Raw genomic sequence first — 12,356 nt, forward strand, 5'->3', positions numbered from 1 at the left:
GCCGGTAAGTGACCCCCCCCCCTCCCTAAAGCCTATTTATTCCAATAAGCCTCCCGCACAAAGGAGCTCTGCACCTGGAATCCTATTTGCCCAGGCGAGACCGCAGGCTCCTCAGGGCAGGGCTCTCCATTCCGTTCTGCCATACACCTTTAAGGTGTCCTGCAAAGAAGAGTTTATATTCTACCCAGCAAAGAATCTAGTGTGGCCTGCATAGGAAAGAGCAATTTATACATAAGGAACGGCTCCATACTCAAGGTCATGTCCCACCATGGACCTGGGCAGTCCCGTGTCTAGATGGTCATACATGGATCTGCCCCTGGGGCCATGCACTGAGCTGATCGGACCTAGTTCAATGCACACAGGAGCATTCACGTTTAGCAAGCCCAAGGCATGTTCATTTGCACACCCTTCTGTGTGTACACGTCCCCCTGTGGGCCTCTGGGCTGCCATCACCCTCATGCTCCCATTGATTGTGGCACTAGGGCAGATTTGAATGTGTCGTGCCAGGTGTTGCTGCACCCAGCTCCATGCGAGGCTGCTCAGCCTTTCCCCAGGAACCCTGGGCCACAGCGGTCGGCACTCACCGACAGGAGTCGCCATGTCACAGGCCGGACCTCTCTGGGCACGCCAGGCCAGCTGCATTTCCTCAGCTCATCTGCAAATGGACAGTGGTGTCAATGGATTAGATCCTAGGTGCGTCCCGAATGAGGTCCCCGGCTAGGCAGAACTACACCTAAAAGGAGAGGAAACCCCAGTCTGCTCCTGCAGGCTCCGGATACGCTGAGCCCCCAGGAAGGCTCCATGTCTCTGATGCCTGGGACACAAGTGCAGAAGCAGCATGCTCGCTGATAACATCAACAGGAGACCAGCCCAGCCCCGCCGAACCAGCCTCCAATAGACCCAGAGGCCCTCAGCAATACCATCCATCACCCCAGTGGCACTGTCCCACATCTGACAGGCACAGAAGTGCCCTCGTGACCCACCCACCTTTCCACCTAGCCCCGCACTCACCCAGGTCCGTGTTATGGCTGGAGAGGAGCTGCCGGAACTTCTCCAGGCGCGTTTTCTCCCGCACTGTCATTGGGGGAGCCCCCGACGCGTTCTGGTCAGAGATGCGGGCGACGAGTGGAATGATGGGTCTGAGTGGGAGGGACTGCTGTTTGTGCAGGGCGTTCCGCATGCAGGCATCCTCTGGAACAGGGTTCAGACATGCTGTGAGCAGGAGCAGGGGGTGGGGGGAGTGGCTGCATGCAGTAGCAGTTAAAGCACAGAAGTGGGGTCAGGAGATCTAGGTTCTACTCATTCTCCTACGAATCCATGCCTCAGTTTCCCCACCTGCATAATGGGGATAAATCCCTCCCCCAGAATTCATTCCCACCAGATCACCTAGTCTGACCACCTGTATGGCACAGACAACCCTCCACCCCCAGCTCCCACTAAACTCAACTACTGAAACTAGACCAAAGTGTCTCAGCCCACAGGAGACTGGATTGTTATATTCCACAGGCAGAGAATAGGAGGGACCGAGGTGTACCAGTGCCCGAAGCCCCCACAATGGCAGGGAATTGAATAGGTAAGAGATACTCAGATAATCCCGGCAAGTGACTTGCCCTCACATGCTGCAGAGGAAGGTGAAAACACCCCCACAGTCACTGCTGATCTGACCTGCTGGAAAGTCCCTTCTCAAACCCCATGCAGCAATCAGTTAGACCCTGAACATTTGATTAAGAACCAGGCAGCCAAGCACTTAAGACAGACAATGCTTGGTGCTACCCCAGAGAACCGGCCCTCCCCATCTTCAGTTGCGGCCAAATCTGGTATTTCACAGGAAGGAGACCAAAAGAAAAAAATAATCAGAATACGTTGGGGGAAAAACTTCCCTTCCTGACCCCTGCAGGTGACGGACGCCCTGAAGCATGAGATTTTGGGAACATAAGACAATCCAAAAGGAGACCCCAGGGCTGCCAAGCCATGCACTCTGCCATCACTAGCAACCCAGCCCTACAATCCCACTCACACATTTGTCCAGCTCTCTCCAACTAATTACGTTGTTTGCCTGCCCGCGCCCACCTGCCCCCTCCAACCCAGAACTGCTAAGTCTCCCATCATTCCCAATGACCATCTCACTGGCTTGCCCCCACCCTGTACCACATCCACACTCCCACTGTTGGAGAGCCAGGCACCCCTGCTTTCCGGTAGCGGCTCTCACACACTTTCATACCATGAACCACTGATCCAGCCTGGGAGGGGATGCCAGGAGGGCCTGGCTGCAATCCCATCAGCCAGGAAGGAACAAGGCCAGCTCCCTGCAGCTGTTCTTCAATCACTTCCTCCTGATAGACCCTTTCCTCTCACTCCTGTTGCTCGTCCTTTCCTTCCTTCCCCCGTTTTGCATTCAACATGCCTGCCTGCTGCTCAACCAGCACTCCACCACATCCCAGAGCGTGAGGGGGCTTCGGAGTCCCAGAGAAACCGACCTTGAAGTCTACCCCACCTTGCCTCCTTTAGCCTCCCAAGCAGTCAGAGCTTGAACAGAAATGGAGACATTACATGCCTCTGATGCCACCTAGTGGCTGGACTCATCTGCCAGCTCCTTTTCACATGGCGAGTATCTAGTCCGGCGTTTCTAGGTCCACTGGCAGCACAGAAGGACACGTTTATATGACCTCAGACTTTAAGGCCAGAAAGGACCATCATGATCCTCTAGTCCGACCTCCCGCACATCGCAGGCCACTGAACCTCACCCACCCACTCCTGGAATAGACCCCCAACCTCTGTCTGAGTTACAGAAGTCCTCAAATCATGGTTTAAAGACTTCAAGTTACAATGAATCCACCATTTACACTAGTTTAAACCTGCAAGTGACCCATGCTTCATGTTGCAGAGGAAGGCAAAACCCCCACAGGGTTTCTGCCAATCTGGCCTGTGGGAAAATTCCTTCCTGACCCCAAATCTGGCGATCAGTTAGACCCTGAGCATGTGGGCAAGACCCACAAGGAAGACACCTGCGAAAAAATTCTCTGTAGTAACTCAGAGCTCTACCCATCTAGTGTCCCCTCACTCTGCAGCCTCTGATCAGATACTGACAGATAAAGCAATCACATGCCTGGGATCAGAACAGGATGCAGCACTGACCTGGCAAGACACCCAAGCCAGAGGAGTTAATCTAGTGCACCAAGTACAGCACTCCAGCTGGGCAAAGCATCTTATCAGACTCAAAGGATCCCATTCTGACCTGTTCCAAGTGGGTGCAGCTCCACCAGACCTGTATTCGCTTAGGAAAGGTCTGAATTTGGCCCAGAGAGCCCAAGAGCAGCACATGGGGTCCCAAGGAGCCATAGGCAGAGCATCTCTGACAAGGCTGAATCAGATCGCCTGGATTTGAAGCACTGGAATAGAATGGAGGATCACCTGGGCAAACCAAAGCTTTGAAATTAGTAGCTGGAGGCTGAATTCCGCAGTCAACTAATACAGCACGTGGGCACTAGCTTCAAAGGCAGAGAGCTAGGATAGCAAACGAGCAACAGATTGGTGACTGCCTCTGGAAAGAGGCTCTCTTACCAGATGATCTGGACAGCTGGGCCTCACTGCTGGACTTGATGACCTTGCAGTTGGCTGGCATCTCGCTGAGAGCCGACTGGGCCCGCTCAGGTTTCACACGCAGCTTGCTGTGGTTCTCCAGCACCTGGGCTGCCGTGGCCTTGGCCACTTTAGAGTTCAGGGTTTGGAAAGAGGAGAAGTCTTCGTCTTCATCATCGCCAATGTCCCAGGCATCACTGGTGTTGCGTGCAAACTCGTGAAAGCTAGAGGCCTTCTTATTCTTCAGGGGCAGTGCATTGCCTTTGGAATGTTCCTTAATGAAGCTGGGAGCCAGAGAAAGAGGGTAAGTGCCACAGAAAGAGCCAACCCCAAGCTCCTTACTCCTCCCACAAGCTCATTCCATGTACCCTCTTCTCTTCCTCCCATGGTACAATCCCTTCCCCTTCCAAATACTTCCTTCCCTTTGCCCTCTGGTATACCCCCCAATGCCTCTTCATCCCATGGTACGATCTCCTCCATCCTTCCTAGGCATGAGCTAAGGAACACATGAAATCCCTCCATGCAACCCCCATGGCGAGTAAAACACTGGAAGGCAGAACAAAGCTACAGTCTCAACACAGGGAAGACCAATGCACCAGCTAACCGTTCCTATCAGGAAGGTGCTCAAGTCTATCTACTCTACCCAGCCAGGCAAAGGAGAGGAACTGATTGAGCTCCAGGCTGCATGAAGCCACTCCTAGGCTTGCAACCGCCCCAGCCGCATACAAAGAACAGGAAAAATAATGGATACATTCAACCCAGGGAGAGGAACGGGAGCAGCTCTGTGCTCACACACGCAGGATACAGCTGCGGGCCAGACTGGCCTGCTGATGATTTCAGACACAGGGAGAGCGCTCCCACTACCTTCAAGCTCCAAGAGTAAAAGTCCACCGTGATAAGGAGCCAAAGCCAGGATATAAAGTCTCCCTTTCAGTGCTAGGGAAACATGCAGACTTGACAGTCCTAGGGGCCGAAGTGCTGCCCGCTCACAGGGCAGAGACAGCAGGGGAAGCAGCAGAGATGTGGTTCCCAGGTCCTCCCTGCTGCCCAGGAGGGATCCCCTCTAAGAGCAAAGGGGGAGGTCAGTCACCATCGCCCAAGGAATCCTTGGTCTCTTCTGCTGACTGTACCCAAGGGGGTGGCTGTGACAGTAGTTATATGATGCAGATTCCTTGCTACTAAGGTGAGGCCATGGGCTCATTTCATACAAGCCAAACAGCCATCAACTGGGATCGTGGGTCAGAGTCAAACAGATGACCTACCGGTGCATGGCTACAAGGGAGTACAGGAACTCTGGAGAGCCCCTGCCCAAGAAGGGACAGAGAACATCCCAGCAAAGCAAGCCCTCCAATGGAAACAGAGCTGGGCGAGGGGGGGCAGGGAGATGTGACACTTACTTTTTGGTGAGCCGAGGATCCAGAGGAGGATGCTGGGCTCCATAGACAGGTTGAATACTGCAGGGGAAACAAAAGCCACAGAAGATTTGCGAATAATTGCCTCAGCCTTAGACAGGGTCACATTCCTCAGCTGTTCTTGGGAGCCGCGAGCAACTTCAATAGGATTCAGAGTTCAAAGCCTTTGATCAAAGAGCAACAGTCAGCTGAAGGTTTATTCTTTCTGAGAGCAGAAAAGACACTGTAAACTATCAGCCGCACTCTGGCTCAGCTGGGAAGGAGGGAACGGGGTATTGGACATTTGGGTTCTATGCCCAGCTGTGTCACTGATTCATTGCGAGTATGAGCATCAGTTTCCCTCACCTGTAAATTCAGGCCAGTCACTTACATCAATGGGGCATCAGAGGCATAGTTTCTTATGCCTTGAAAACCTTGGATGAAAGTGCTTAGCGAAGGGCAAAGTATTACAGCCACTAGCACGCTCGTGTCTTGGAGAGAAAGATGGGGATTTGAGCTCCCCGCAAGGTGCTAGGTTCACAGTTGCTGTTGAGCAGTGCAGAAACTTAAGAGGAAAACACTGCACCAAGAAGTGTGATTGGAGCTCAAGTCCCAGCTTGGTCAGGGATGCTTGGGCAAGTAACTTCACTGCCATGCCTTGGGCTCTGTACTTGTGGAACAGACTAACACTCCCCTCATTCAAAGGGGGCAAGGATGCTATGAAGCTCTGAACCGCTATGCAATGAGGCCTAGCCTTCACAGATGTTAAAATGAGGATATCGCTAGTTTCACAGGCAATTTAAAGATCCCCAAGGCAATTTCCACAGAGCAGTAGGGGATTCAGTCCAATGTTTAGCCAAGACTCAGGCTAGTTATACATGCCCCCAGCCCACTCCCCTTCCAACATCCAGGCTTATTGCTCTGTCTGCCTCCACGCCAATGCTCTGAGAAGCACAAGCATTCCCAGAGGATGGTTCTCTCAATAGCCAAACCCCATCCTCTGCACATACGTCACATACCTTACTTAACAGCAGGGCCCATTCTCAGCTGGTGTAAGCAGACCGAGCTCCACCTGAGTCAATGGAATTGCAATCGCTTTCACCAGCTCCGGAGAGAGCCAATGACTCCAGGCAGAACCAGTGGCACAGAGAGCTGGGCCCTGCGGTACAGGAGGGAGAACGCAGTCTGGCTGCAGCTCGAGAACGCACTCAGTGCTGGGAACTATCTGGCTAAGGGGAGGGGGAAGGCGGCAGCATGGGTACAACATGGCAGGAAGGAGAAAAACATAAGAGCTGCAGTAAAGGCACATGGCGACAATGGGCCCTAAACCCAGGAAAAGCAATGGTGACGAAACCTAGCATGGGCTTTCTTTGCTGCATCAGCAACTCCCATCTTTCAGCCTGAAGCTCTATAAAGACTAGCTATATTTCCCCAATAGCGATTAGGCTGGGAAGGAGTTTGCTGGCTAATTAAGATCTAGGTGTCAGGAGGGCCATTAAACAGAGGTGGCTGTGTTGGTGGAGATGATGAGCAGATTATCCAGGGCAAAATGAGATTGATGTTGCTGGCAAATGACTCAGATCAGTTTCTTTCAGAGGCCAGGAGAAGCCAGACAAGTTGTTTTAAAGCTCAACGCGAGTTTTACAAAGCTCACCAAGTCGCCCCTCTGTACGCGGATCAGTGTCATGTGTAACACCGAGAATCCACATGCTCCTTCTGGGAGAGGGTCCTCATTTACACACAGGAAGGGCACTGGGAAAAGACTGACAAAGGAATATTGGAGTCCCCTTTGGGAACACACCACTGGTCTCTCAAATCTAGGATCCCGCCTCAGGCTGGCTGTGGTTGCAAGCAGCTAATACTCAGAAGTACAAATCTAAACTTTTGAGTGCGTGCACCCAATGGAAGACATCTTAAGGGGAGGGGAGAGTCTGATTTTCTAAGCAGGTCCCTTTAAGGTGTCATAAGGCAGACACCCAAAACCAGAGACAACCCAGATCACTAATCACTTCTGAAAACATAACCCACAAGCCTGGGTTATTTTCATATGAACAGCTAAAAATGTCATTGGGCAAGTTTTCCCAGCCCCCTTTGGAAAGCTAGCGGCAGTATCTGACATTGGCTTCCTGCAGCAGCAAGTTCCACAGGATGACACAAAAGCAGCATTTCCTTTGGTTTGTTATGCCGTTCATTTCACTGGCTGAACCTTTTGCCCTTTTATTATGGGATGATGTAAACAGCAGAGTGAGGAAGAAACACAAACACTCCCAAGGAGAAAGCTACAATGGGGTTGACTTCTAGGGTATGTTGGCAATTCCATGAGCTTCCTTCCACTTTAAAGAAAAAAAACCTTGTTTCCTTAGATGGTCATCCCCAGCCAATAAACCAGGTCATAACTCTGATAAGGACCAGCTGAGGACACTGCAGACTTCCTTTAACAGGACTACTTATAGAACTGCTGAAAATGACTCCAGTTAGCTCTAATTTTATAGTGGTTAGAGTTTTTGTAGAGGTGGATAGGAAAATCTATGTAAAAATCAGCTTCAAGAGCCAGTCACACCAATAATCTGCCTGAGCTAGCCAGAGATATAAAAATATCCAGAACAAGACTGGGAATAGCCTAGCAACCAACATGGGACTACTGAAAAGTAATACTCAGTCCTTAGTGTCTGATCCTGTTCCCATTGGCTTCAAAAGGGAGGAGGATCTGGCCATTATGAAGTCACCTTCAGTGGAGGATCGCAAACGTTTTCATGGAATGTTCAGATTTCATTTCCTTTTGTTGCATTAAAAAAGGAAATGGCATCAATTTAGCTAGTGAAACTAGTGTGATCAATTCCACTTTTTTTATCTAGTCAGTGTCACTTGCTTGTTCTCTGCTCCACTAGTGAAAGGCTGAGTCAACAGAGGTGTGCAGTGAATAGGGCACTGGGTCAGGAGACCTATGCTTTGTTCCCATCTCCGCCACCATCCAAGGTCACAAAGCAGCTCAGGTCACTTCATCTCTCTGTGCTTCTCTTCCCTCTCCCACCTTTGTCTATTTAAATTGGAAGCTACTTGGGGCGAGGCCTCTCTCACCACATTCATGTACAGTGCCTAGCACAACGGGGACCCGACCTCAGCAGAGGCCTCTAGGGTCTACTGTGTATAAATAGATAATAAGGTTGCTTGGGTTGCCAATACCTCAGCAGAAAGTAAAAAACCGAAAAGGCTGTCAGTGACTCAAAATATTTAACATTTTTATTCTCTTTATTATTAAAACCCTAAGCATGGAGCCCAAGCTTCCCAGTGCCCTAGAGAACCTCTCCCTGTAGCACAGGAAACCTGAACACCAAGCCATGTGCAGGAGAACAAGTGAAACTGACCAATCTTGTTTCACGGAACAAAATCCAAGAAATTAAACTAAATTCATTATTCCCATTGTAATAATTTATGGGAATCATTTATTAGCAGGAAAAAACCCCGTACATTTTCTTTGCATCTGATTTTGATTTTATCTTGACAGCAGCAACCTTTTAATATTGATGTGCCACTGAACCAGCCTGTCTAATCTGAGAGGCCGTGTGGCCTGGCAGACTCAGTCCGAGATGTTGCCAGCTGGGTGAAGTGACTTGCCCATCATCACCTTTCTTATGCCTCAATACCACTCCCCCTCCCAATACCCCAGTTTCTAAAATGGGAATGATACCATCCACAAAGCGCTTTAAGATCTACAGATGAAAAGCACTATATTTGAGAGATTTGGTGGATGAAGAAAGCATGAGTGCTTCCATCTCCAGTCCCTTCCAGGGTGATCAGCATCGAGGGAAGGAGACAGCAAACACATAGGAAAAGACCCCAGAAAGTTTGGTTAAGAAACTCTTAAATAACCTTAACCTCCTGAGGCCATAAGCCTAGCATCTCCTGCTTCCCTTCTCTACTATCCACTGACCTGTCAAGAGTGACAGCATCAAAATGGGGGTGATTCAGAGCAAGAATTTAAGAACAGAGACATTCCCACCTTACACTGCTGGATTTGATAGAATATTAGCATGCTGGCCTGTTGGGCGAGAGAAACAGTTTATCCAATGCCCTATGAAGTTTGGGTTTCTTGTCTGGGCTGGCGGCTCCTAGCTCTTTTCCCAAACCGGTTTCCCTGGTTAAGCTCTCAAAAGTTGAGCTCAAAGTGGTTAAAGATGGAAGAGACTTGTTATTTTAGAGAACACCCCTCTTCACAGGAAGGATGTGGACTCCTGATAAAGAATGTACCAGATAGTAAGATTACACTTAAGGACACGTGCTTACACATTGTGGAATTTATTTTCCAGAAGGAAAGGAGGAGTTGCAAGTTATGTCTGCAGCTTCAGACCCCCCCTTCCCTGATCTGGATTGTCCCAACAACCTGAGTTTGAGCAGGGACAGCAAGTGAAAGTGACGGCGCATTAGAAAGAAAGAGAATTAACTGGCCAAGCAGGATTTAAATCCAGCTAAGTATTTCAAAGGCTGTGCATTTGCACACCAGGAGGGGATTACAGGGTCAAGATGAGATTAATGAGAAACCATGAAGCCCATATGAACGGCTCAGACTTTAACCTAACCTTGTAATACTCCTCACATGGAGGTCGGTGAAACTCCCCAGCCTTTTCCCTTTCTCCTGGGGATTTGCTGTGTGTTTTTCTATGGGAACCCTCCTCTCAAAACCACATGGGAGGAGCCTCTCTCCAGGGCAGGTTTCCTGCCCCCAATTCTCATAAATCTATTTTAATGCAGTGGTTTGTGCATTTCTCCCTCCAAGTAAGCGTCTCTTGCTCTAAAGGAAGCAACACCTTGCTGCTCCCCAGCCAGAGGAAGTGAGGTGGAGAAGGTGCCCCCACAGAGTGTCATTGACACTTCCTGAGGTCGAACCCTCAATGGAAGCAGAGTTTAAGGGGAGTGCAATGAATTACAGTCTCATGGGGTAACCAAGGCCACCCATTCTGCTGTCTGCTTGGGGGAGAGGGGAGGTTTTGCTGTTCAAGGAGAAACCTCCAGAGCACTGTATGACCTGGGGGGGGGGGGGGGAGAAGTGAAGGGCTTCTGCTTCAACATTTGCCCGGGGGGTGGGGGATTGCATGCCCCTCAGCTCTGAAGTTGCCCTTTGGATGTCCAGCAAGCCCCTCTCCACATTGCCTCCTACCTGTCCCACTCCTGGATGCGGCATGAAGGAGAAAGGACTTGCTGATTCCTCACACCACAATATCCAGCCCAAATTGTTCCTCCTCCTGCTTGGCTTCCCCCACTAAATGAGTCTGGGGCTGGGGGGGGGGGGGAGAGAAGCAGGTGGACAGGAGTTTAGTTAACTGGCTCCCACACTCCGCTTTTGTCACTGGCTCCCATTCCCTTGCAGGAGCTGCATGGGGGCAGGGATACAGATTACAGGTACCCACAAATCAAAGTGGGAAGTGAGTCCCGTTCTCAGGCACGTCCCCTCCTCTTAGGCCCAGGCTGGAGATGAACATCAGTTCATCGATAAGTCGGGATCCAGTCAGGAGGAATATAAGAGAGGTCGGCTTCTTTCTCCCTCCCTGGGCAACCGCCCAACTCCACACATGCATAAGCTGTGGGTGGGGGGGGCTGGCACCGACAAAGCAATAATAACCGTCCTGCCCCCCACTCTCCCCAAGAATGCATGGAAAAAGGGGGTGCCCCCTGCCCGGGCTGGGAGGTCACCACTTAGTCGGTATCGATAATCCATCAGAGGGCAGGGGGAAGGAGTGTGTGTAGCCCATTCCTCTGCCCCCAGGGCAGGGGGGGGGTCACCGACCGGCCGGGACCGAGCCCGGGGCGGGCGGGCGGGCGGGGGGGGGGTCACCGACCGGCCGGGACCGAGCCCGGGGCGGGGGGGGGGGGGGTCACCGACCGGCCGGGACCGAGCCCGGGGCGGGCGGGCGGGGGGGGGTCACCGACCGGCCGGGACCGAGCCCGGGGCGGGCGGGGGGGGGGGGTCACCGACCGGCCGGGACCGAGCCCGGGGCGGGCGGGGGGGGGGGGGTCACCGACCGGCCGGGACCGAGCCCGGGGCGGGCGGGCGGGGGGGGGGGGTCCGGTCCGCGGTCCGGTGCCCCCAGCCGCACTCACCTCCCCGGCAGCTTAGCGCTCCGCTTCCAGAACTGCCTGCTGCTCTCGGCGGCCATGGCGGGCGCTGGGGCCGGGCCCCGGCCGCCTCCGGGGGCACGAGCAGGGGCCGCAGGTCCCGGAGCCGCGGGCCGAGGCCGCTTCACCTCCTCCCTCCGGAGGCCCCGCTGCCAGGTTCCGGCGCCGCCATTTTGGATCCGGGAGGGCAAACCCCGGCCATTGGCTTCCTGGCTCCGCGGCCTCCGGCTCGGCCAATCCTGAGCCGGGATCCGGCCGGGTTGTGGAGCGAGGGAGTCCGGGGCCGGGCAAGAGGGGCGGGGCCGCGAGAGGCGGGAGAGACCATCTGCTGCCAGGGAGGAATAAACCATCTCCACTGGCGGGTCGGAGTGGAGTGAACCATCTCCACTGAGGAGGGGGAAGGGTTCGGTTAAATCACCTCCACTGATTGGGAAGGGGAGAAACTACTCTGCTTGGGAGAGGCGTGGGAGAATAGGGTAAATGTTCTGCCTTGAGGAGGAGGGGTAGAGTGGGTTAAACTATTTGCGCTTGGAGGGAGTTACACAACCTGCACTGGGGAGGAGAGGGTTAAACCATGTGCACCAGAGGCGGCGTGGAGTGGGATTAAACTAAGGGTGGGTCATACCATTTTCCCTGGGGGAGGATAGGTAGAGAGGGTTAAACCATCTGCACTGAGAAGGAGGGGGGTGATGTAGGATTAAATTATTGGCACTGGGAGGGAGTGGGTGACAAAGCTGGCGGGCACCTGCTGGTCCCCCTATGATTCAGGTCCAACCAGTGTTTCCATATCACCCCCCTTTTCAGGTGCTTGTAACTTTGCCTTGGGGAGCCCTGAAACTTCCCGCCTCTGGCCTCTGCCCAATGACAGTTTGGTTTTATTTATTTTAAGTTAAATTGGACAGGAAACATTCCAAATTCGGACACTTTCAGCTGAGAGTGGGGCGGGGGAAGCACTTTCTTCATTAGCTTAAAAATGTCTTAGATGTTTCAGTTCTAGGACCTGAGTGGTTTGGGGCCGAATTCTGGATTGCATCAAAAACACAACTCCCAGGCTGATCGTGTGCCTCTTGGAATCGTGGTGGAAATCCAGCTTGATTTGCCCAGCCTTAAAAAAAAAAAAAATCTTATTTTGCTCATGCAAGTGGGATTGAACAAGGAAAATGATAATGCAAATTTTAAAACTTGTAAGACACTCGGTTATCCCGGTGATGAGCACAGTACGTACGGCTAGGCAAATCAAAAAATAGGTCAATGGATGGGTATGCATGGCAATTA

The 12,356-nt window shown here is 52.2% G+C and overlaps 1 protein-coding gene across 3 annotated transcripts in view; it reads right to left on the reverse strand.

The window, feature by feature from the left end:
- Positions 1 to 11,303, reverse strand: part of TBC1D22B (TBC1 domain family member 22B) — a 37,699-nt gene extending 26,396 nt beyond the window's left edge. For 2 of the 3 annotated variants that reach the window (XM_038379636.2, XM_043500348.1), the window contains exons 1-5: positions 11,067 to 11,303; positions 4,977 to 5,033; positions 3,562 to 3,863; positions 1,012 to 1,191; positions 585 to 655 (exon numbers count right to left, since the gene is read on the reverse strand). In XM_038379636.2, the coding sequence (XP_038235564.1) occupies positions 585 to 655; positions 1,012 to 1,191; positions 3,562 to 3,863; positions 4,977 to 5,033; positions 11,067 to 11,122 (666 nt within the window). In that variant the 5' untranslated portion in view covers positions 11,123 to 11,303. The remainder of the gene's footprint in view (positions 1 to 584; positions 656 to 1,011; positions 1,192 to 3,561; positions 3,864 to 4,976; positions 5,034 to 11,066) is intronic. The other variant, XM_038379635.2, reaches the window with a different exon arrangement.
- Positions 11,304 to 12,356: the final 1,053 nt, after the last annotated feature.

The sequence above is a fragment of the Dermochelys coriacea genome, chromosome 21, assembly GCF_009764565.3.
Source record: "Dermochelys coriacea isolate rDerCor1 chromosome 21, rDerCor1.pri.v4, whole genome shotgun sequence".
NCBI lineage: Eukaryota > Metazoa > Chordata > Testudines > Dermochelyidae > Dermochelys > Dermochelys coriacea.